At 43.3% G+C, this 27,199-nt stretch overlaps 1 protein-coding gene and 1 pseudogene across 1 annotated transcript; both read left to right on the top strand.

Moving 5' to 3' along the window:
• The first annotated feature begins 4,474 nt into the window (after positions 1–4,474).
• Positions 4,475–6,156, top strand: LOC103633649 (uncharacterized; annotated as a pseudogene).
• Positions 6,157–24,385: 18,229 nt separating this feature from the next.
• LOC103631900 (putative disease resistance protein RGA3) lies at positions 24,386–26,275 on the top strand. Its single transcript, XM_008653741.3, has one exon. The coding sequence runs from the start codon at positions 24,606–24,608 to the stop codon at positions 26,082–26,084; it is 1,479 nt and encodes a 492-aa protein (XP_008651963.1). The 5' UTR covers positions 24,386–24,605; the 3' UTR covers positions 26,085–26,275.
• Positions 26,276–27,199: the final 924 nt, after the last annotated feature.

The raw sequence follows: 27,199 nt of genomic DNA on the forward strand, positions 1-27,199 counted from the left end.
TTTGTTTGTGTGCCAAATTTATGTCGATGACATAATATTTGGTTCTACTAACCAAAAGTCTTGTGAAGAGTTTAGCAGGGTGATGACGCAGAAATTCGAGATGTCGATGATGGGCGAGTTGAACTACTTCCTTGGGTTCCAAGTGAAGCAACTCAAGGACAGCACCTTCATCTCCCAAACGAAGTACACGCAAGATCTGCTAAAGCGGTTTGGGATGAAGGACGCCAAGCCCGCAAAGACTCCGATGGGGACCGACGGACACACCGACCTCAACAAAGGAGGTAAGTCCGTTGATCAAAAAGCATACCGGTCAATGATAGGGTCTTTACTTTATTTATGTGCTAGTAGACCGGATATTATGCTTAGCGTATGCATGTGTGCTAGATTTCAATCCGATCCTAAGGAGTGTCACTTAGTGGTGGTGAAGCGAATTCTTAGATATTTGGTTGCTACGCCTTGCTTCGGGCTCTGGTATCCAAAGGGGTCTACCTTTGACTTGGTTGGATACTCAGATTCCGACTATGCTGGATGTAAGGTCGATAGGAAGAGTACATCAGGGACGTGCCAATTCTTAGGAAGGTCCCTGGTGTCGTGGAACTCTAAGAAACAAACCTCTGTTGCCCTATCCACCGCTGAGGCCGAGTATGTTGCCGCAGGACAGTGTTGCGCGCAACTACTTTGGATGAGGCAAACCCTTCGAGACTTTGGCTACAATCTGAGCAAAGTCCCACTCCTATGTGACAATGAGAGTGCTATCCGCATGGCGGAAAATCCTGTTGAACACAGCCGCACAAAGCACATTGACATCCGGCATCACTTTTTGAGAGACCACCAGCAAAAGGGAGATATCGAAGTGTTTCATGTTAGAACCGAGAACCAGCTAGCCGATATCTTTACCAAGCCTCTAGATGAGAAGACCTTTTGCAGGCTGCGTAGTGAGCTAAATGTCTTAGATTCGCGGAACTTGGATTGAATTGTAGCATACATGTATTTATGCTTTTGATCATGTTCCTTTTTGCATTTTGTTGTTTAGTATGGTGCTCAAGTTGTACAAACACTCCCTGGACCTCACAAGTCCGTTGCAAAGTGATGCACAGTTTTCGGGGGAGATGTGTTACAACTTGACCCTTTGAGACTAACCATATGCTTGAGTTTGCTTGTTTTAGTCTTGAAGGAGAATTAAAAGGGAAAAGGTGGACTTGGACCATGCAAGACTTCCACTGCACTCCGATGAAAAGAGTAACTTTTCCAAGTTCATCTTTTAACTCTTATTGCCTATTTGCTCTTAATTGAAGATTTTGGTGAGGCAATGGGGTTAAAGGGCCAAGATTGATCCCGTTTTGGTGCTTGATGCCAAAGGGGGAGAAAATAAAGGCCAAAGTGATAAATGGATCAGCTACCACTTGAGAGATTTTGAAAATAATAGAATAGAGTTTTTTGTGGGGTCAAAACTCTTTTATTGTCTCTCTTGTCAAAAGTTGGCTTCTTGTGGGGAGAAATGTTGATTACGGGAAAAAGGATGAGTTTTTGGAATCCTGAATCAAATACTCCTGAAATGACTCTCTTTATGACTTAACATGTGTGTTTGACTTAGAGATAGAAATTTGAGTTTTGATTTGCAAAAAAAAACCAAGTGGTGGCAAAGGATGATCCATATATGCCAAAATTGAATAAATTTGAGTTTTATTTGAAGTTATTCTAGTTGCTTTATGTTGTGTTGGCATAAATCACCAAAAAGGGGGAGATTGAAAGGGAAATGTGCCCTTGGGCCATTTCTAAGTATTTTGGTGATTGAGTGCCAACACAAGTGCTTAAATGTGAATCTATACCCATGGATGGACAAAGTGCAAATCAAGAGTAAAGGTATGTTTCTAAGCCTTAGTACATTGTTTTGAAGACTAATGTATTGTGTCTAAGTGCTTGAAACAGGAGAAATCGAGTCAGAGAAAAGTTGGCTGTGTACAGCCAAAAGGCTGTTCGGTCTGGAGCACCGGACTGTCCGGTGGTGCACCGGACAGTGTCCGGTGCGCCAGACTGACTCGGGCGAACTGGCCGCTCTCGGGAATTTACCGGCGACGTACGGCTATAATTCACCGGACTGTCCGGTGTGCACCGGACTGTCCGGTGAGCCAACGGTCGGCCGGGCCAACGGTCGGCCGCGCGATCTACGCGGGACACGTGGCCGAGCCAACGGCTAGAAGGGGGCACCGGACTGTCCGGTGTGCACCGGACATGTCCGGTGTGCACCGGACATGTCCGGTGCGCCAACGGCTCTCTGGCGGCCAACGATCGGCTGCGCCGTGTAAGGAAAGAAATCGGGCACCGGACACTGTCCGGTGTGCACCGGACTGTCCGGTGCACCAGTCGACAGAAGGCAAGATCAGCCTTTCAGATTTGCTCTCAACGGCTCCTAGCTGCCTTGGGGCTATAAAAGGGACCCCTAGGCGCATGGAGGAGGACACTAAGCATTCCTACAACATTCCTAAGCACCAAGACATCGATTCCGCGCATTTGGTTCATTGTGATAGCATCTAGAGCTCTTGTTGAGTTGTGAACTCATTGAGTGGTGTTGCGAGCTCTTGTTGCAACTTGTGTGCGTGTTGTTGCTCTGATTTTGAGTCTTGTGTGCGTTGCTAGTTCCTCCCTTACTCCGTATTTCTTTGTGAATCTCAAGTGTAAGGGCGAGAGGCTCCAAGTTGTGGAGATTCCTCGCAAACGGGATATTGAAAGGCAAAGCAAAACACCGTGGTATTCAAGTTGGTCTTTGGACCGCTTGAGAGGGGTTGATTGCAACCCTCGTCCGTTGAGACGCCACAACGTGGAGTAGGCAAGCGTTGGTCTTGGCCGAACCACGGGATAAACCACTGTGTCATCTCTGTGTTTGATCTCTTGTGGTATTGTGTTTTGTTGAGACTCCTCTCTAGCCACTTGGCGATTATTGTGCTAACACTTAACAAGTTTTTGTGGCTATAAGTTTAAGTTTCACAGGATCACCTATTCACCCCCCCCTCTAGGTGCTCTCAATCGACCTCAGCGCAGTTAATCCTGTGCATTCCTTAGACATGCTGCAGCGTACAAGTATAGATGATGTCTGAATGTGTGTTTTCTGTACTTATGAGCCAATGAGGGGAGGTTAATTTGTCATCATGCTGATATTTGGTTTGAAATATGTGTTTCTGCAGTGTTATGGGTGTCCACCACAGGCGAGGGGTCTGCTTCAACTTCTATACAGAGACCTATGGTGCTGATCAGAGGCTTTCTTGGCAAATTTTGTTGGTAGTAGTATTAGCTTTATAGGGAGCTTGTGCTTGAGGCCTTGCCTACAGGCACGGTACTATTGAAATAGTTAGCAAAACATAGCAATACTGATGTAATCTGGAATGTAGCAGTACATATCAGCTGCCAGTCTTAGTTTCAGTTCATGAAGTGAATGCATACCAAACTCTGTCCCAGTTCAAAGCATCCAGAATAGTGAAGTATTCTGTCGCGTTTTCTCATTCTGATAATTCATATGCGTGGCTATGGATAAGTGCTCTGATGCTTTGCCATTATGGAATTGAGTATGTTGTGAGTTCAGATCACTTCACAGGATCATTATTTCATTATGGAATTGAATTGATTTGTTTTACCCTGAGCATTAATCTTAGGAGTTGCTGGACTGACAATGTGATCTCTGTGACCTTAGGTGCTCTTTCTTCAGACAAATTATTACATACTAGAAAGAAGCGGTGCTCAGGTAATGTTGCAGGGTGCGGCTATATGTCATCCTTTTGAAATAACAATCTATTTTTACTACTTAATATACACAAAGAGTTAAGTCCTTTATCTATCGGGAATTGTAGCAAAAAATATGTTGTGGCTAGAGTAGAGATCGGTGTGTGCTCCAAGAAGACGATAGCCCCTATATGCCGAGGTAGCCGAAGTCGAGGTGGCCGCGGTTGGGAGACACGCAGCAGAAGCTTGTTCTTCTGGAGGGGTCGACGTTCGAGCGTCAACGATCGACAGGGCGACACGACAAAAGAGCACCAGCAGGCCAACCTTCTTGCTTCTTCGATCGTCCGGACGTCGAGGAGCCCCTCCAGGGAGGTCGGCGACAGCGCACACATTTGCGCCGGTCATGGTGGTCGTGCCCGTGGCAGAATAGAAGGGGTAACGACGGATCTGGACGGGAAGGCCACGGCAGCGACGAATACAACTGGGAAGACGTGATCCGGTCAAAGGGACGGCAGATCGAGCTGGGAAGGTCGCAACAACGGTGAATCCGGCCGGGAAGGCCACGGCAGTGACGGATCCAACAAGGGCGATGAAAGGGTGGGCGACGGGGCGGGTCCAGCCAGGAAGGGGCTTGGGCCGGACTTGGCAGGACGGTTTGACGCCGGCGACGGGAGAGGCGTGAAGAGAGAGGCGCTGCTAGGCGTTAGCGTAGGCAGTTAGGAGGTGGTCAGCGCGATGACGAGGGGCTGCACGGGCGAAGATGCCAGCGCAGGGGGTGGGCTGCACTAGGCCCGACGGCGGTGGCAACCGCAGAGAGGAGGTGACCGGCCTTGTGACCGGCCGGCGGCGCATGGAGGCGCGGCAGCGACGGATCAGGTGGCCGAGGGGTTGGGGAGAGGCTGATGTGGGTGGGGAGGGAGAAACCCTAATTCTCTGATACCATGTAGAATTATGAACTGCTTGATTGTATTGCATAGGAGATGGGATACAATATATAGACTCACATGACCCTAACTGTTTTTTAACGTAATGGCAGAAGCTTTGCCTCTCAATTAAGAAGAAAGGAATTGACCCCATCTTTAAGGGAAAGCGGGCCTAAAACCTATATAGGGCGCACAAACAACCCAAACAACAACAACCCCCCACACAATGCCCATCTTGAGTCATCGTTGCTGAGCTCAACACAAGTGACGAGCAGCTCCGACTCCCAAGATGGGCAGCACAAGACCAAAGGAAACACGACGACGATTACAAACACCAGCACAGGAGAAGGAAGGCTGTGACGCGCCGTCGTTACCAAGCCATGAGACACCCACTCGAGACTGCTTTAATTCTTCACCAGCGAGACTTCCAAATCCTTGATCCACCGCCTCGCCTCCGCCAAATGACTCATCTTCAAAGCATACCAGCCCACGAAGAATGGGGGGTTCACCCCCACGTCATTGTTGCTGAGCCACATCCCCAGATGTAGCAGCTTCAACTTCATGATGCAAGCCCCCACCTCCACACGCAAATCGGGACCCGAAAGACGAAAGCAACCACCGAAGGCTACGACGTGGCCGAGACAAACTTCAGTAGCGACGCCTTCAGGAAGGGAGTGACGTCGGGGACGCCACCGTCGCCGGTCCGAGATGGACCAGGGTTTCGCCCACAGAAGATAGTGCTGGGGAGCCGACGCCCTCAATGGGGGAAGCAGCGCCCATGGGCGTTGCCGTCGCCAAAGCTTTCGCCCAAGAAAACCCCCAGCACAACGTCCGGTCAGGAACCCGAGACAAAGCAACCACTTCCGCCGCCACCGCTGCCCAGACAACCCACACATACCCATCTAGAGGGTCATCGACACGCCGGCTGCCACAACAACCGCAAAGCTGCGCCGACTGCCACCACCTCCGACTAGGCCCACGGTCCTGGTTGAGCGACGACAGCACCTCGCGCCGCACCAGCGCACCTCCCATCGGCCATCCCTAGCAGCAGCCGCTGCGATGCACCATATCCGCTGGCACGCGCACCACCGCAGACGCCACCAGGGCCATTGCTAGTTGCTGCCCACTTACCGTCGCCACACATCACCACTGAGGAGCCAGATTCGGCTGTCGCAGCCACAGACAAGGCCTTGACACCCGCACGAGCACCCCATCTTCCGCTCCTCACCGCCCCTCACCGCCACCACAAGCACTCAACACAGCATCCACTCACCCACAGCCGGGAAGCCTGCCACCGCCGCCGGACCACTCTGTAGCCCTAGCAGGCAGCAACAGTGCTGCGACCGCACCGCCAGAGCTACACCGCAGTCACCACCCAGTGGTCTTCCTCGCCGCAGCCAGCGCGCCGGCCTCGCCTAGTCACCCATGCCGCCGTGCGCCGACCACCGCTCAAATCTACCTGTCGACGCACGCGTTGACAGCCTCCGCCTCGAAGAAGCACAGCTCGGCGTCACCCTAACCCCCACCATCAGCGCACGACGACGACGATCGGAGCAGATCCTCGAGCGAGGTGCGGAGGCAGGCCACGACGCCCTCACGGCAGCGTCCCGCCACGCCTGGCTGCTTGGGCCTCAGCCGTCGCCTGACGAGCTCCGCGGCACATGCCACGGCGCGCCCTAGCACGACTACGACCACCTGTAGGCACCGCGCTGCCGCGCGCTCCGCCGCCGACGTACCGCGCCATCTCCCATCAGATCCGCGCGAGAACAACAAGCAAGAAAGGAAACACCCCGTCGCTGCCATCCTGTCACACCCGGTTCCAGGGGTAGAACCGAGCGCATACCATATGCGTGCCAGGATCCATTTCCACACATATGTTGACGTCACAAGTGTAATATATCAAAAGACAATGCAATAAAGGCGTAAAGAGAGTATAATACTTTATTACATCATCTGAAACATTGTATCTTTAACAAGTATCACATCAAAGTAAAGCGGAAATAAACAACTGGGCAATCTCCCACAGGAAGATGACCGGCGCATCGTTAGACTTAGAAATCATCGTCGTCGATAAAATCTCCATCAAAGTCTCCAGCATCACCCTCTGATCAAAATTAAGCAAGGGTGAGCTCACTTATGGTCGGGGCTCAGCAAGTGGGGGAAAAACTAATGCAGGTATAACAAGGTGAGGCTAAGGTTGAGCAGTAAGCATTTTAATTGGTCAACATTTTATTAACAACACATGTCTTACTAATAAGTGTGAATCCCATATATCCCATTAAAACAAAGGAATATGAATATAACAAAAACACTTAAGTGAAACCACTTAAGCAAATTATTGGCAGATCATCGGATCTCAATTTAATTCCATCTTCGAGTTCAATTATCATGTGAGGAGTCCAGGTCGCTCATAACCGGGAGCACGGCTGATATATCAGTTTTACACTCTGCAGAGGTGGTACAACTTTACCCACAAGCCATGTATCCCATCTAGCCCGGGTTGATCGGACCCTTAAACACTGCCGAGGTGAATGGCTAGGGATCCATTATGAGGCTTTCACAAAATACCTTAATACGAAGCAACCCGCTAAGGTTTCTAAGACGATGGTGGTGGCCCCCTGGGTGAAGTACCTTAGCCAAGAATACGACCCCATGTTAACGTGGGCTGCCAGCACCTACCGCTCCCCCTCTTGCCCATCTTTCAGGTAAGGTTGCTAGGCACTAAGCATATAGAGCTATTTACCAAAGCCAGAGCCATGATAGCACTCGTGGTTGCACTGTTATCCTGGGTGGTCACTCCATGTTCCAATTAAATTTGTAATAAAATTATCTTAACCATCGGGTTAATGTCATAATTGCCAATTAACATTTTTGGAACATTAAAACCAATTAAAGAGTGACATTAAGAATCATTAAGTTGAGCGGTAGCATGAATCTTGCACAGCTTAATTATTTTCCCAGGTTAAACAAGGAATACAGATAGTAAATCTAGGAAATCCTTAATTAGGTGAAACCCATCAAATTATGCAGTATATCAAAAAGGTAAACATTATTATATGCAGTGAATAGGTACAAACAGAATATGCAGAGGGAGAATCCACTTGCCTTGCTCAAGCGGGTCCTGCGGATCGTCTTCGAACGAGTTCGGATCGTCTACCGCACAATCCGCTTCTAATAGGGTCGCATAGCGCACATACAAAAATAAAACATACACCAATAAATAAACATGCACCATTCATAAACATACACCAATACGTCATTAAGCACACGTTAACCCATCGCACTAATCATATCTTAATTACGTACTAATCGCGTAAATACTTATTATTTAGTTTCGAGAATACACTAGAGGAATTCATATGACAATTTGACTATGAAAGTATATACTATATGGATTCATTAAAAAAATACATAAATATGGCGCTAATTAAAACTTTATAGAATCTAGAAAATTAACCAATTAATTATTGTATTCTACCGGAAAGGATGTGGGTAATATTTCCTTTTGAACTTTTCATTTGCAAATCTACATCGGGGCACTATAATAATATTTAAAAGACATAATCTAAGGGTCATTAGATAACTTATTAATTCAATTATAACTATTAATGTGATCCTAATGGTGAATTTATGAGTGGGTATAATAAATATAGTTTTAAACTAGTATTAATTTATTTTAACATCATCAATGAAGATAAATAATACTTATTGTCTATTAATACTAATAAATAAATTAATACCTTTTATTCCTTCTAACTCAAATTAGTTAGTATAGCAAGAATGAATTTAATAATATTAATATTCTAAAAATCTACATAAACTACTAATTGGATATTTTCTAACACAAGCGAGGTTATTTGGCATAAACTAGTACCCTAACAATTTTAAGTTCTAAATCTGTGAACATGTTTATTTGACTAGCAAAAACCTATTTTGCCATCTACCAATGGTATTTTCTCCTTTCTATATAAAAAATATGCTAATAAAATAATTAGATAAATCATCTAAAATTCTATATTAATCAAATGACATGAGTTCTATACCATTTTCTAATCCATCAAAAATGCACCTATAATTCTCCAAGTAGTTTTTAAAATTTATCGTGACCAAATTTGACTATAAATTCTTATCTAGTATTTTTATCACCAACGTGTGACTATTAAATCTACGTCATATCTCTCTAAATCAAAATCAACGCGCCGATTAACATGAAATAACACGGTGCACTACTAATCGCATATTTCTAACAAATTCCGTAGCGCACACAAATACATAAATCGGAATCACATGTGTTCGTATTACAACAACAAAATATACAACACATGAATCGAATCAAAACGCTTTATAAAATACATAAAATAAATTTGGGTCATCAACAACCTCGGGTTCGTGCGTGTGACGGGGACGGATCGACGGAGAGCGGGGCTCGACTACGGACAGCTAGTACGCGGCTCCGGTGAACTCCGGCGACGAACGGCACACTCCGGCGAACTCCACGGGCTCCGGCAACGAGCGGCGAACTCCGGCGAACAGCAACGAACGACGGCGTCGAGCAGTGCAATGGTGAGCTAGAGAGATGGGGCGCTTGGGTAGGCAGGAGAGAAGAGAGAGCTCTGCTGTCCCCATTTATAGAGAGAAGGAGGGGAGAAGAAGAGTCTGCCAGGGAGGTCATGGGGTGCCGCAGGCTTCAAATGCTGTCAATACGTCGGTTACTAATGGAGAGATAATAGGAATAAGAAACGGATGAAATAAATCGCCATGAAGCAAGAAACGGACGACGGTTCGCGGCGTTTGGTCGTCGGGCGCGCTCGGCATCGCGGTGGGCTGGCGCGGCAGCGCGCTGCTCGCGCAGGGCGGGGCCTGTGCGGCGTCGCGGTGGGGCGGGCGCTCGGCCGCCTGCTGCCTGTCCTGCTTGTGCGTGAGAGAGAAAAAGCAAGGGAGAGAGAAAACAGAGAGGAGAGAGGGAGACGTGAGGGAGAGAGAGACGTGAGGTGAGGGAGAGACGTGAGGGAGGCGGCGGCTGGGATTTCCTGGCCGCGCGCGCGGGACATAGGGTTAGGTTTTGGGGTTTTGGGCCCCTAAGTGGGCCGGCTGGGTAGTTTTAGTTTTTTTTTTCCAATTCCGAAATTCATTTTTAAAGAACTCTAAAAATCATAAAAAAATTACCAAAAATATTTATAAATGGAGTACTTGATTTTAGACTAATAATTATTATATTTCTTAATTATTGTCTAATTACTAGGATTTCTTTTTAAAAGGAAATTAACAACAATCATCCGATAATCAATCAAGCGCATGTAAAGAAAACGACGCAAATGAACAATTAAACACTAAAAATTTTATTACCCTAATTAATATAATGTCTAAATTTATTATTTTAATTGATGGCTTTTATGGTGTTACAAACCTACCCCTCTTAAAAAGAATCTCGTCCTCGAGATTAAGAAACTTCCGAGAATAGCTGAGGGAATTCTGCTTTGAGTTCATCTTCTCTTTCCCAAGTGGCCTCATCTTCCGAATGATGACTCCACTGAACTTTGCACATGTTAATGACTTTACTCCGTGTAATTCTGCGAGATGTTTCCAGAATTCTAACAGGGTACTCCGAATAGGTCAAATCCTCATTGACATTCAATTCTTCCATGGGTAACTGTTCTTCTGGTACTCTTAAGCACTTCTTGAGTTGTGACACGTGAAATACGTCATGCACATCTGATAATCTATCGGGTAGCTCTAACTGATAGGCTACTTCGCCTTTTCTTTCCAAAATCTTGAATGGGCCAATATAGCGAGGTGATAATTTTCCTTTAACCTTAAACCTTTTCATTCCTCTCATCGGTGAAACTTTAAGGTAGACAAAGTCTCCTACTTCAAACATCAATTCTCTTCTTCTATTATCAGCATAGCTTTTCTGTCTTGACTGTGCTGTCTTCAAATTTTCTCTGATAATTTGCACTTGCTTTTCCGCCTCTTGGAGTATTTCTGGACCAAATACTTGACTTTCTCCAGTCTGATTCCAATAAAGCGGTGTTCTACACTTTCGTCCATATAGTGCTTCAAACGGTGCCATTTTGAGACTTGCTTGATAACTGTTGTTATACGAAAATTCTGCATAAGGCAAACTTTTATCCCAGCTTCTACCATGCTTTAGAGCACAAGCTCTTAGCATATCTTCCAACACTTGGTTTGTCCTTTCTGTTTGCCCATCCGTTTGAGGATGATAAGCTGAACTAAAGTTTAGCTTGGTATCCATGGACTCATGAAGTCTTTTCCAAAAGCGTGAGGTAAACTGGGTTCCTCGATCTGATACGATCTTCTTCGGTACTCCATGCAGACAAACAATCCTCGACATGTATAACTCTGCTAACTGGGCTCCTGAGTAAGTTGTCTTCACAGGTATAAAGTGTGCCACTTTAGTCAACCTGTCTACTATGACCCATATTGAATCATAGCCATCTCGAGTACGAGGTAGTCCAACTATGAAATCCATACTGATTTCTTCCCATTTCCATTCTGGTACCTTGAGAGGTTGTAGCAATCCTGCTGGTCTTTGGTGTTCGGCTTTAACTCGCTGACACACGTCACATAATGCAACATGAGTAGCAACATCTCTTTTCAAACCATACCACCAATACTTTTCCTTAAGATCCTGGTACATCTTTGTACTTCCAGGGTGAATAGAGTAAGCTGAATCATGAGCTTCTCTCAAAATAAGTTGGCGTAAGTGCTCGATTTCTGGTACACAGATTCTCTTCTTAAACCATATTGTGCCTTGTTCATCTTCCGTGAAATCTGGGGCTTTACCCAAACTAATCAAAGTTTTAATTTCCTTAATTTTCTCATCAGACTCTTGTCCTTTACGAATCTCTTCTTCCAAAGTAGATTCAACTTCCATCACTGTTGCTTCTACATTATTGAGAAATCCAAGGTTGAGTTGTTCCATTTCCCAGCACAATTCCTGTGACATCAAATGAGTAGTGATGTTGTTCACTTGACCCTTACGGCTCAAAGCATCAGCTACTACATTTGCTTTTCCGGGGTGATATTGTATCTCCAAATCATAGTCCTTAATCAACTCAAGCCATCTTCTTTGTCTGAGGTTGAGTTCCTTCTGAGTGAATATATATTTCAGGCTTTTGTGATCCGTGAAGATTTTGCACTTGTTTCCAATCATATAGTGCCTCCAAATCTTCAAAGCATGCACTACGGCAGCTAGTTCCAAATCATGCGTAGGATAATTCTTCTCATGTTTCCTTAACTGTCTTGAAGCATAAGCAATCACTTTTCCTTCTTGCATTAGCACACATCCAAGTCCAAGGTGTGATGCATCGCAATACACATCAAATCCCTTGTGGATGTCTGGCATTACCAATATTGGTGCAGTGGTTAACCTCTTCTTGAGTTCTTCAAAACAATTCTGGCAAGCTTCATCCCACTTGAACTCTTTACCTTTCTCCAGTAGTGAGGTAAGAGGTTTCACTAACTTGGAAAAACCTTCAATAAATCTTCTATAGTATCCTGCCAATCCAAGAAAACTTCTGATCTTGGATGCATCCTTTGGTTGCTTCCAATCCAATATCTCACTTATCTTTCCTGGGTCCACTTTAATTCCACCATCGGTAACAATATGCCCTAAGAAAGCAACTTCTTTCAACCAAAAATCACACTTCGAGAATTTTGCGTACAGTTGGTTGTCACGAAGCTTTTGTAGGACTAGCCTTAGATGATCTTCGTGTGCTTCTTCATTCGGAGAATATATCAGTATGTCATCAATGAATACGACCACAAACTGATCCAGATATTCCATGAATACTTTATTCATCAAGTTCATAAAGTATGCTGGTGCATTAGTCAGTCCAAACGACATGACCAAAAACTCATATAATCCATATCTCGTCGTGAAGGCTGTCTTCGGTACATCTTCTGCTCGAATCTTTAACTGATGATATCCCGATCTCAGATCTATCTTTGAGAATATCTTAGCTCCCTTCATTTGATCGAATAAATCTTCAATTCGAGGTAACGGGTATTTATTCTTGATGGTTACTTCATTCAAACTTCTATAATCAACGCACATTCTCCTCGAACCATCCTTCTTGTTCACAAATAGCACTGGGGCTCCCCAAGGGGATGAACTTGGGCGAATGAAACCTTTTTCTAGTAATTCTTCTATTTGTTTCTTCAATTCTACTAAATCTTTAACATCCATTCTATAGGGTCTTTTCGAGATAGGTGCGGTTCCGGGTAATAATTCAATAGAAAACTCTATATCACGGTCAGGTGGCATACCTGGCAATTCCTCCGGAAATACGTCTGGGTATTCGCACACTACTTTGATATTTTCCAAGGGCTTTTCTTCCAAGTGATTGATCACTGTCTTCCCTTTGTCATCTGTTGACTTGTCTATGTTAACTTGGATTCTTTCACCTTGAGGACTTGTCAACATAATTGTTCCATTGGCACACCGTATCACTCCATCACAACTTTTCAACCAGTTGCATCCAAGAATCACATCAATCCCGTTGGATCCTAGGACCACTGGGTCGACTGAAAAATCTATTCCTTGAATCTTGATATTAACATGGAGGCATGAGTGTGTGGCCTTCATGTCACCTCCCGGTGAACTTATGTGTAATATCCTCTTCAGAGCGTACTTAGGTATGTTATGTTTTTCCACAAATGACTCAGTTATAAATGAATGTGATGCTCCAGAGTCAAATAAAACTGATGCAGGTATGGAGTTAACAAGGAACATACCATACACTATGTCTACATCCTCAGGCACTGATTCCGCAGTGACGTGATTGACCCTCCCTCGGCTCTGGTTCTGTGGAGTCTTGTTCTGAGCAGATCCACGAGCGGGGGTGTTCTGGTCATTCCTCTGATTATTGCCTTTCTGGGGTGTCTGCTGGTTGCGCCTTGGGCAGTTGTTGGCATAGTGGCCTATCTCACCGCACTTGAAACATCCATTGGGTTGGACAGGTGCGTTGTTTCTGGCCTGCGTGTTGTTGGTGCCACCTTGATGGTTCTGTGAATTTCCACCAGACCTCTGGTTGGTCTGAGAGTTACTCCTTTGTTGGTTCTGACTCTGATTATTTCTCTGGCCTTGCTGTCCAGAGCGTTGCACTTGATAATTGTTTCCGCCTTGATTTCCAGAGCGGAACTGCGAACCTTGAGCGTTGTTCGGGCGGGTGTTCCTGCTTGACTGACCTTGGAATTTTCTTTTGTGGTCAGATAGTTCCCTTCTTTTGCTTTCAAGGCCAATTGTCTTGTTCAGTAGTGTCTGCAAATTGGGGAAGGTATGACTCTGAAGTTGATAGTTCAGAGGTCCAATCAATCCTTCCAAGAAACGCTCCTGGCGCTTCTCATCCGTGTCCACTTCTTCGCGTGCGTAGCGTGAAAGCTGAGTAAAGCAATCACGATACTCACTGACTGACATATTCCCTTGAGTAAGGGAAAGAAATTCCTTCTTCTTTAGCTTCATAATTCCCGAGGGAATATGGTGAGCGCGGAAGTTCTCTTGGAACTCCTGCCAGGTTATGGTATCAGCATTGGGATGTGCCGCTGTGAAGGCATCCCACCAGTCGGACGCGGCTCCCTCGAGTCTTCCCGAGGCGTACAAGACCTTCTCTCGGTCGTTGCACTGAGTTATGTCCAGCTTCTTCCTAATGACCTTGAGCCAGTCATCGGCATCCAGAGGATCAACCGCATGAGAAAATGTCGGCGGGTGATGACTCATGAAATCCCGGTGCTTATCTCTGGCCGGGGGTGCATTTTGCTGTTGTTGCTGATGCTGTTGATTCAGCTGGTTCTGCTGAATCTGCTGAACAGTTCCAGTAAGTCCTTGTAGAAACTGCATCTGTGCGGCGATGAACTGTTCCATGTTGGGGTTCGGTGGGGATGGTGGTATCTATTGACCACGTTGGTTTCGGTGGTTGTTGGGTCCTGAACGGGCGTTCACCATCTGATTGGTTAGATAGTGAAATCCTTAGAAGAGTGAGAAGTAGAAAAGATTCTAGAGGGGAATATCCTAGGTTTTTTTTTATTTTTTTTATATGCTCTTATGGCCATCAGACCATTGCACTCAAACAAAAATCCAACTCAAACATATCAAACATCACCATCACATTGTTGTTATTGTTATAGTATAACATTGTTTTATCGTCTACTGCGTCTAGCTTATTTCAATAAACTATCCTATCAACCTAAAGGAGTATGGTGACAGACTCAGGGGTTTCATAACAAAGCCTTCCAAAAGGAATGAGGATAAGGCAGAGAAAGACGTTTCTTCTTCATCATCCAAAGGTGAGGTAGAGGGTGCTGGCCGATCTTGAGCAACATAAGTAATACTTTTGTAAGCGGTTCTTCTGATAGCAACCTTCCGATAGATGAGAGAAAATCAGACTAGAAGAGTTGATTATAAAGGAGTTGAGTTTGGATATAAAATAAGTTTTTTATGGAGGAAAATAACTCAAGTTTTGAAAGACTAACTAGGCTTTCCATTTCTAACTAGTCTAACGACCTAGGGTCAGCATAGCTTTGATACCACTTCTGTCACACCCGGTTCCAGGGGTAGAACCGAGCGCATACCATATGCGTGCCAGGATCCATTTCCACACATATGTTGACGTCACAAGTGTAATATATCAAAAGACAATGCAATAAAGGCGTAAAGAGAGTATAATACTTTATTACATCATCTGAAACATTGTATCTTTAACAAGTATCACATCAAAGTAAAGCGGAAATAAACAACTGGGCAATCTCCCACAGGAAGATGACCGGCGCATCGTTAGACTTAGAAATCATCGTCGTCGATAAAATCTCCATCAAAGTCTCCAGCATCACCCTCTGATCAAAATTAAGCAAGGGTGAGCTCACTTATGGTCGGGGCTCAGCAAGTGGGGGAAAAACTAATGCAGGTATAACAAGGTGAGGCTAAGGTTGAGCAGTAAGCATTTTAATTGGTCAACATTTTATTAACAACACCTGTCTTACTAATAAGTGTGAATCCCATATATCCCATTAAAACAAAGGAATATGAATATAACAAAAACACTTAAGTGAAACCACTTAAGCAAATTATTGGCAGATCATCGGATCTCAATTTAATTCCATCTTCAAGTTCAATTATCATGTGAGGAGTCCAGGTCGCTCATAACCGGGAGCACGGCTGATATATCAGTTTTACATTCTGCAGAGGTGGTACAACTTTACCCACAAGCCATGTATCCCATCTAGCCCGGGTTGATCGGACCCTTAAACACTGCCGAGGTGAATGGCTAGGGATCCATTATGAGGCTTTCACAAAATACCTTAATACGAAGCAACCCGCTAAGGTTTCTAAGACGATGGTGGTGGCCCCCTGGGTGAAGTACCTTAGCCAAGAATACGACCCCATGTTAACGTGGGCTGCCAGCACCTACCGCTCCCCCTCTTGCCCATCTTTCAGGTAAGGTTGCTAGGCACTAAGCATATAGAGCTATTTACCAAAGCCAGAGCCATGATAGCACTCGTGGTTGCACTGTTATCCTGGGTGGTCACTCCATGTTCCAATTAAATTTGTAATAAAATTATCTTAACCATCGGGTTAATGTCATAATTGCCAATTAACATTTTTGGAACATTAAAACCAATTAAAGAGTGACATTAAGAATCATTAAGTTGAGCGGTAGCATGAATCTTGCACAGCTTAATTATTTTCCCAGGTTAAACAAGGAATACAGATAGTAAATCTAGGAAATCCTTAATTAGGTGAAACCCATCAAATTATGCAGTATATCAAAAAGGTAAACATTATTATATGCAGTGAATAGGTACAAACAGAATATGCAGAGGGAGAATCCACTTGCCTTGCTCAAGCGGGTCCTGCGGATCGTCTTCGAACGAGTTCGGATCGTCTACCGCACAATCCGCTTCTAATAGGGTCGCATAGCGCACATACAAAAATAAAACATACACCAATAAATAAACATGCACCATTCATAAACATACACCAATACGTCATTAAGCACACGTTAACCCATCGCACTAATCATATCTTAATTACGTACTAATCGCGTAAATACTTATTATTTAGTTTCGAGAATACACTAGAGGAATTCATATGACAATTTGACTATGAAAGTATATACTATATGGATTCATTAAAAAAAATACATAAATATGGCGCTAATTAAAACTTTATAGAATCTAGAAAATTAACCAATTAATTATTGTATTCTACCGGAAAGGATGTGGGTAATATTTCCTTTTGAACTTTTCATTTGCAAATCTACATCGGGGCACTATAATAATATTTAAAAGACATAATCTAAGGGTCATTAGATAACTTATTAATTTAATTATAGCTATTAATGTGATCCTAATGGTGAATTTATGAGTGGGTATAATAAATATAGTTTTAAACTAGTATTAATTTATTTTAACATCATCAATGAAGATAAATAATACTTATTGTCTATTAATACTAATAAATAAATTAATACCTTTTATTCCTTCTAACTCAAATTAGTTAGTATAGCAAGAATGAATTTAATAATATTAATATTCTAAAAATCTACATAAACTACTAATTGGATATTTTCTAACACAAGCGAGGTTATTTGGCATAAACTAGTACCCTAACAATTTTAAGTTCTAAATCTGTGAACATGTTTATTTGACTAGCAAAAACCTATTTTGCCATCTACCAATGGTATTTTCTCCTTTCTATATAAAAAAATATGCTAATAAAATAATTAGATAAATCATCTAAAATTCTATATTAATCAAATGACATGAGTTCTATACCATTTTCTAATCCATCAAAAATGCACCTATAATTCTCCAAGTAGTTTCTAAAATTTATCGTGACCAAATTTGACTATAAATTCTTATCTAGTATTTTTATCACCAACGTGTGACTATTAAATCTACGTCATATCTCTCTAAATCAAAATCAACGCGCCGATTAACATGAAATAACACGGTGCACTACTAATCGCATATTTCTAACAAATTCCGTAGCGCACACAAATACATAAATCGGAATCACATGTGTTCATATTACAACAACAAAATATACAACACATGAATCGAATCAAAACGCTTTATAAAATACATAAAATAAATTTGGGTCATCAACAACCTCGGGTTCGTGCGTGTGACGGGGACGGATCGACGGAGAGCGGGGCTCGACTACGGACAGCTAGTACGCGGCTCCGGTGAACTCCGGCGACGAACGGCACACTCCGGCGAACTCCACGGGCTCCGGCAACGAGCGGCGAACTCCGGCGAACAGCAACGAACGACGGCGTCGAGCAGTGCAATGGTGAGCTAGAGAGATGGGGCGCTTGGGTAGGCAGGAGAGAAGAGAGAGCTCTGCTGTCCCCATTTATAGAGAGAAGGAGGGGAGAAGAAGAGTCTGCCAGGGAGGTCATGGGGTGCCGCAGACTTCAAATGCTGTCAATACGTCGGTTACTAATGGAGAGATAATAGGAATAAGAAACGGATGAAATAAATCGCCATGAAGCAAGAAACGGACGACGGTTCGCGGCGTTTGGTCGTCGGGCGCGCTCGGCATCGCGGTGGGCTGGCGCGGCAGCGCGCTGCTCGCGCAGGGCGGGGCCTGTGCGGCGTCGCGGTGGGGCGGGCGCTCGGCCGCCTGCTGCCTGTCCTGCTTGTGCGTGAGAGAGAAAAAGCAAGGGAGAGAGAAAACAGAGAGGAGAGAGGGAGACGTGAGGGAGAGAGAGACGTGAGGTGAGGGAGAGACGTGAGGGAGGCGGCGGCTGGGATTTCCTGCCCGCGCGCGCGGGACATAGGGTTAGGTTTTGGGGTTTTGGGCCCCTAAGGCCATGTTCGTTTAAGTAAATCCCGGTCGGGGTTAGACCCAATTCCCCGTGGATCAGCCCGGTCTGGAAAAGATCCCGGCCCACGACAAAACAGCATTCGTTTCACCCCGTCCGGGCCTCAACACCGGCCCATCCCGGCTATTCTCACCTCAACCCGGCCGGGAAGCAGCCCTCGTCTTCCCGTCGTGGAAACAAATCACGAAGAACCAGCGTGAGGCGACGGCGGCGGTGGCTACATCGGCGGCTACCTACGAGGCTACGACACGAAGATCAGCGTGGAGAACATCAGCTTTTCACCGGTACTCACGTCCTCCTCCTCCTCTGACTCCTCACATGTCGATGGAGAGTGGATCTGCTTTTCACCGCTGCAACTTCTGCCTGCAAGAGCTCCTGCTGCTGGTGGAACATAGTAGCTAGGTGAGGAGGAGAACCAACCCGGCGACCAGCGACCAGCCCGAAGATTAGCTCGTTCCGGTTGTGCGAGCTGGCGACCAGCCCGCCGCTGGCCTCCATCCCCCTGGCGCTACCAGATCTCAAGATCCAGATTCTTTCTAAGCAATTCCTTTGTGCTGACAATCAAATTTGACGTGTAGTGGAGCACGTGAACGCTAGTGGTTGTTTATCTCAACCTTTAATTACTTTGTGCTGACAATCGAATTTGTGCCCTAAGAATCGATTAGTTCAATTGATTACTTTCATCTTTACTCAATAAATCATGACGTGTAGTTTCAGTTCCTAACTTCTGCTTACAGTAGACCATTTGTTTATGATATGTACTTTCATTAGACCATTAGTTGTATTTAAGAAGCATCACGTTTAATCAGTAGTGCCAATGAATGTTTTTTAGAGATATTACTTCTATCTATGATTTATATTTCTTCTATCGATAAGGAGGTTAGGTTGTTCCATTTGTCTCTGGAATGAATGCTGTTACTTTTCCTAAAAGCAGAAGTTTCGGGTTATTCAGTAGTGGAAATCATTGTATGTGAAATGATTTTCTCTTTTAGACACTAGTTTACTTAGGATTATATTTTCCCTGGTTTTCTTGTCTTCTTTGGCCCTTTCATCTCAAGCTATTTCATGAGTCCTGACTGTGTACACTAGTATGTAAATAAGTACTGAGACCTAGACAGTCACTAGGAGGAAAGAAGCAAAGTGCTTGGTTGATCATCATATATTCCTACTGCAGGCCAGGCCAGGATCTGATTGGCTGTAGCAACATATTATATTTCAGTTTATATTTCAGCCCAGCCTCGTGATCAAGATCATCAGCGAGGCCTTGTTCTGCACATATTATATTTCAGTTTAGAGTACATATATTTACATATATTTCTCTTTCAGTTTAGAGTACATATATTTACATATATTTCTCTTTCTGTCGGTGAGAATCTAATCATTGTTCCCCTTGTATATTTGCAGGCTTTACATCTCCGGGACACTTTTGCTATTACTATATAAAGTTTTAAACTTAGAAGCCTTTGGCTCAACTTGATCGTAGGTTGTAACCATGCCTAGAACTGTGAGCCATGAGTGATGTCTGCATTTTTATTGGATTGAACCTTAGTCTACGAGTGAGACAAAATGACTGCAAGCACCAACTCTACTTTGTTCTTTGTTTTTATCTATTTAAATCATGTGCAAACTATGACCAACATATTGTCTGTTTGCTAGGACATACATTTATCTTGTTGAATTGAAACTTTATGTAGACAGGGAACTAAACCTTATTGTCTGTTTGCTACGAGTGTACTGAAGGTTCTTCATGTTCAGAGCAGAAATCTTTATGTATAGCTTGACATTTTAGATGTATGTACAATGGATCAGATTTTTTGCTTTTATTCCTTGGACTGGGGCTAACCGAACAAGGAAAAATAGACAGGGAAAAGGGGCAGGGAAAAGGAGGGAGGGAACTAAACCACGTGGGGAAAAAGTGTCAATAGGGATCCATTCAATCCATGTCTGGATTAATTATACTTGGGGATTGAAACCATACCAGCCGAACACAGCCTAAGTGGGCCGGCTGGGTAGTTTTAGTTTTTTTTTCCAATTCCGAAATTCATTTTTAAAGAACTCTAAAAATCATAAAAAAATTACCAAAAATATTTATAAATGGAGTACTTGATTTTAGACTAATAATTATTATATTTCTTAATTATTGTCTAATTACTAGGATTTCTTTTTAAAAGGAAATTAACAACAATCATCCGATAATCAATCAAGCGCATGTAAAGAAAACGACGCAAATGAACAATTAAACACTAAAAATTTTATTACCCTAATTAATATAATGTCTAAATTTATTATTTTAATTGATGGCTTTTATGGTGTTACACATCCTAGGGGCCGAGCCGGCATCCAGCAGACCCCTCCGGCGGCGGCAAGGGGAGGGGAGGGAGGATTTGCGGCGACAACGGCTAGGGGTGCGGGGCGCCACCCGTGTCGCCTACGCGGGGGCGACGCGGGGGCCAACCAGGGAAAATTAGGACCCTAACTCTAATGGGTCTGTAGCCCAATAGTGGTACCGGCTCACACACAGTCTGTCCCGCCTCATTTTTTACAAATAACCCCTCATAGCTATTTCAAATTAACCCGATGCACGCCTATAATGGCCAAACGCCGGCCCGGCATGGGCCAAACGCCCATTAGTCTGTCGGCCCATTTGATTAAATCAGCGTAAAATGTTAAAAAAAGGGCATGGAAAAAAGGCAGAAGACACTAGGTGAAGCTGTCTAACTAGTAGAACATCATGCTTAGATGTTTTTAATATTGAATATAAATTGTATATATGTATATACATTTTTTGTAAAATAAAAAATATAATCGTGTCGGGCGAACCAGCACTACGGGCCGAGGCTACAGCCCAAGCACAACACGACGTTCTTGCCTCTTGCAAGCATTAGGTCGTTTCTGAGGCCACATTGGTGCAATGAACTCAATGATGTTTGAGGTTGCTGAATTGGATGGAGCAACAATGATTTGTCACACTAACAGTAAAAATGAAAGGTTATTTGTTGGTTTTAAACGTTAGTAATTGCTACGAAGTAGCATAATTTATAAGGAGCACATCCAGTTTTTATTGATGCCTGACTTTAGCAATCACATCATATTTTGATCTATCTTTTTTATAAGTTTGAGTTCATGTGCCTTATTTTATAAACTTGAGCTCACAAACTTTCTCTTATTTGGTCTCTGTATGGTGGAATTATATCATTTTATAATCTCTGTTTGTTCAGCCAGTCGTTGTGAACTCTCTTCTAACCGCTCACTTCATTGATCATGTTGTACCAAGACATATTGTATGGAGTAAACAATAACATCAGTTAGCCAAATCAAAAAATATTATACGGAGAGCGGAGACAATCAATAAAAAATCTTAAAATTTTTTTGGTAGATAGTTTATATGAGTATTGTTATAAACCGTCGTAACGCACGGGCAACATGACTAGTGTGTAGTGATGCCTCACTGTTACAGTTAGCGTCTTAGCGAAGGCTTCGAGTTCAACAGTCAAGCTGTTCAGACGGAGTTTGACCCTGATGCTTACTGGTATTTCTTGAATAATACACAACTGGCCATGGAGATAGCCAGACTGCAGATTCGTTCAATCAATAATGCATATGTCACCTTCTATTTGTTGAGGGACAATTCTAGCATACACTTTTGGTGTAAGGTTATGAGCTTCAAGAGAGAGTTCATCTCCAAACTCGCCGTGCATCCATTTGATCTTCTAAACCAAAACAAACCTGTACAGCTTCGAAGAATGGCTGCACCTTCTGATGATTGGGGGCTGGGGCAATTCCCTGTATGGAAGCATTAAGGAACAAGGAAAATCAGAGGTCCTAGTATGGAGATCTCAGATACCCTGCTGCTACATCCATGTCAATTCTTGTAAGATTCGAGAGCGAAAAATTTCCAGTAAAGAAAAAACTTAAATAAATAAAACCATGTAAAGTGTAATAGGTTACAACATTGCCAAACTGTACTGTTACATTTTCACATGTGAAGGATAAGTGCTTATATGCATTAGCTACTCAGACCACCCAGCAGGCCATTGTCAACAGAGCCTCATGTCCAAATTTATATAATATTGTTAGAAAGAAAAAAAGACACAGTTGCAACAGTGCTGCGATCTCAACCATTAAATGTATCTTTTCGGAGATCCTTGGTGGGACAAAATTTGATAGCATGGCACCAAGTGGTAGCAAGAGTCATCAACGTCCAACTTACCACTCAAAGAGATACGTTCTCTTGGTCCTTACAGAAACATGGGAGATTCACAGTACGATCTATGTATAAAGTCTTTATTGCTCCACATATTGTACAACAAAACCATCCCATCTGGAAGCTAAAATTACCTTTGAAAATTAAGGTATTTATGTGGTATTTGATCAAGAACATTGCTCTAACTAAAGATAATCTAGCGAGAAAACATTGGAAAGGGAGTTTAAAGTGTTGTGGATGCAGTTTAAATGAATCCGTTCAGCATCTCTTCTTGGATTGTTGTGTTGCTAGATGCATTTGGAGAGGGGTACAAATCTCCTTTAACATATCACCACCTTTAAGCATACAACATATGTTTGGAAACTGGTTGAATGGGGTGGATGATACACTTAAGTACAAAATCTGGGAAGGAGCATGCACCTTGTGTTGGGCAATATGGCTATGTCGAAATGATGTGATTTTTAACAATATACTAGTTTCTACTCCTATGCAGGTAGTGTTCGGAGGAACCCACTGGATAAGACAATGGTCCGTGTTGCAAAAAGAGGAAAACATGACACAAATCAAGTGGGGATGTCGTGCGCTTGAGACTACAATGATGCAAATTTTCTCATACAACGGATGGAGTTTTAGTAATCGAATTGGTTTTTAGTAGATTTCGAAATATGGTTGTTCTTGAGATATTAAACATCATGTGTTTTGGTTTGAGATGTAATAATTGAACAGCCACATGCATCTATTGGTGCAGAAGCTGGAATATTTCAATATATTCCCCATTCTAAAAATGATTGGTGGTTTGCATGACTGTTGCCTTAAGGAGATGGAACAACTTATCAACTCCCTCTAGCCAGTAAAGAAAAAGCTCTCAAGAGGACTGGGCTTCCCACTGATATCTGGCCCGCAAAGAGTTGGAAACAGACTGGAGTCAGTTGTACTGTCTACTGAATTGTTTCACATTATCAGCTGCATATGTACACAATTTTTTCTACATGTACTCTAAAGTGGGCAGGCTTGGTGCAGTGAGTCACCAGGTCGCTGTTTTTTTCTTTCTTTTGTACACTTGAATGAGAGCGTTCAAATTTATGTTCTTGCATTCATCTGATATCCTAATTGTCCTTTGTTTTGATAGTCAGCAGGTGCTCCAATCACTCCAATTTAGAGGTATTGTATTGCAATATGCTAATTAAAACTATGGCTTAGAAGTTTGAGTTTTGAAGTATTGTATGCAAGTGTCCCTGTGGCATTGATACATGGTGGATCTTGAACGCTTCTAAATTTAGGCACAAAAGGAACTAAAAATTTTTGCTGTCTACATGAGCTTTTAACATAACACTTAAGGTTTTACTGTTAGTTGCTTCATTGTGAATTTACAGTGCAAAACCTGGTCTGGAGGCAACTACTGTGTTCAGTCAGTAGGATAAAAAGTGTAACAGAGGACACTGATTAATATATTTTTTGTTTGGTATACAGAAATACATTATACCAGTTGCTAAGCATTCAATCTTATTTTCGTGACCTTGATATTACAGGTACTCTATGGATAAATTACATAGATCATGGATGTTGATGGCTCAGTGGTTCACTCAGCGAAGGCTTGGAATGGAATTCAACAGTCAAGTGCTATACGTATTCTCTGGAATAGCTAACTGGTAGCAACGAAATTAAAAAAAAAAAGACAAATCAGAATAATTAGGTAAAGGAGAAACTGGTCCCAAAGGTCATACATGTGACTGGACTTTTGACTCTCTTTCAGTTCTGTTTTTCTTATATGTGTTTGCTTCTTGTCCCCCAACCATTCCCGGATCCCCTTTCTCACTTGAGCTTTGACGTGAACCACAGAATACAGAGTTTCAGAAACATCAAAACTCACCTCTGAGTTTTCTCACCCATCCACAGAATACAGGAAGGGGAACTCACATGGAAAGTTTTCTTCCTGCAGCCCTGGGAGAGCTCATGGCTCGACACATAAACTTCATCATCAACAAGTGCTTCAAGCCGCACACAATGGTCATGGAGGAAAGCCTACAAAGGGCTCTTCTCCGAGCACAGGTCATCGATGAGGAGGCCATGGGACGGCAAATCACAAATCAAGCCATGATCCAGCAGCTGGGCATGCTGAGAGATGCCATGCACCGAGGCTATTACGCGCTCGATGCCTTCAGGTACCAGCCTCACTGTGGAGAGGACTGCAATGATCCAGCTATTAGGGGCATGCTATCCCTATCCAAGGTACCCTCTCCAAAGGAACCCTATTTCTTCAGTCAAACTGCGCAGTCCCGGGTACAACTACAAGATGCACTTGACGGATTGAGTTCCATGATTGTTGATCTAAATGAGTCAGTCATGTTCTTGATGAGCTATCCTCGTCTGTACCGCCAACCTTACAGCATGCATATCCTACTGGCTAACTGCATGTTTGGTCGCCATATGGAAGCAGAACTTGTTGTTAAATTTCTGTTGCACACACCCCCTCATTGCTCTCGAGAATTGGAGGTCATGCCAATTGTCGGGCCACCCAGAGTCGGCAAGAGTACCTTAGTAGCTCATGTTTGCAAGGACGAAAGAGTCTGTGATTATTTCTCAGAAATCTTGTGGTTGTGCGAGTCTGATTTTACAAGTGATGAGCTAGCTGGCAGACAAGGGTGTGGAATGAAACGCCACAATTGTATGCCAAACTTGAACAGAGGCAAGAGATTGCTTGTTGTTGTTGAACTGTGTGGAAATCTATATGAAGATGCATGGAATAGGCTGTACCTTGTTTCCAAACGGAGCTTTCCTAGTGGTAGTAAAATCATAGTCACAAGCCATTCAGACACGATTGTAAAGTTTGGAACAACACCGGCTCTAACTCTGAAGCCTCTGTCCCATGAGGCGTACTGGTATTTCTTCAAGGCTCTTACGTTTGAAAGCATGGATCCCAAGAAGCATCCAACGCTTGCACAGCTTGCAATGGAGATAGCTAGAATGTTGCATGGTTCGTTCCATGGTGCACACATCACATCTTATTTGCTGAGGGAAAAATTTAACATACACTTTTGGTTCAAGTTTATGTGCTTCTTGAGAGGGTTCATCCAGAAGCATGTCTCCGAGATCGGTGTGAATCCATTTGATCTTCTGAACCAAAATAGACCTGTACGACATGGAAGAATGGCTACACCTTCCGAAGATTTAATAGTTTGTCATCAGTATCACCGTTCTTCACAAGAGGAGGTTCCGGAGATAAGGATCCAAGATGTGCTGTATGGAAGCACTAAGAGACATGGAAAATTTGAGGTCCTAGTATGGAGATCTCAGATACCCCCTTACTACAGCTATGTCAATGTTTGTGAGATTCGAGAGCGTAAAATTACAGGTGCCAAGAGGAAGCACCCTATGAAAGATAGAACTACTTTCTGATAATTTTGTAATTTTTCTGGTTTATGCAGGAACACACACACATTCATCTTATATTCACTTTGAGCCAATTATGAAGTGTAACTGTTATGTTTTCATATCTGAAGTGTAAGTGTTTATCTACAAAATAACACATGAGCCAGAGTTATATGTTTTCATGGACTACAGTGAATCATTTCATGTGCTTTGTTTTACTTTAGATAGCAGCCTCGGTCTGTTCTTGAACGGCTTTGTTTCCGGCTATATATTTTCATTTCAAACCAAGAGGGCATTTCTATCAATAGAGCCTCACAGTCAAGTGCTTTGTATTTTCAGTTCAACCCGGGAGGCCATTCTATCAATAGAGCCTCACGGTAAGGGTGTGAGCAAGGTATGTAATCCTGAATTTTGGTTTATTTCCTTTTTGACAGAGATGGCGTTGAGCTCGGCTTAGGAAAGTCATCCCCCGAGCGCGTCCTTACTGTTCCATTCTTTTTTCTGGCTTTGTTTTTTTTAGATAATGGATCAAAATCCGGCTTTCGCGTCTTTCAAGGTAAGGCCAAGTTCACACAACTTGAAACAAATCCAACAGCTCACAAAAACAAGACAAAACTGTAAGCCTAAAAGATTTAATAGCTCCCCTACTCCTCACCGACTCAAACTCACTTAAAAAGTGACTTATTACAACTCAATCATGTTTGAAAACCTCCAACATGATAAGCAAAAAACTGCATGGCCACCGACTCCAGATGACGACAAGCTTTTCTTAAAAGGTCCGCTACTTTTTCACTTTTCTGTAGTTGCGCTCATAGTCTGAGCCAATGAGTTTCTCTGAATAGCACCTGCATATAAGTCAACATATGTACTTTATTAAATACTAAGTCATTTCTACTTATCCAAATAGCCCAGCACAGTACTGAGACACCTGTAATAATCAAATTATTAGTATTTAGATCCATCCCCGTCAACCAACTCCCAAAGATATGTTTAACAGATCTAGGACCCGGGAGGCCTAAACTGATGGATAATAACCGCCATATAAAATGAGCAAAATGATAGTCAATAAATAAATGCTGAATGGTTTCATCCAAATTACAAAATCCACATTTACTACTAACCTGCCAGTTGTGTTTTGTTAA

Source organism: Zea mays, chromosome 7 (assembly GCF_902167145.1).
Source record: "Zea mays cultivar B73 chromosome 7, Zm-B73-REFERENCE-NAM-5.0, whole genome shotgun sequence".
In the NCBI taxonomy this organism is placed as follows: Eukaryota; Viridiplantae; Streptophyta; class Magnoliopsida; order Poales; family Poaceae; genus Zea; species Zea mays.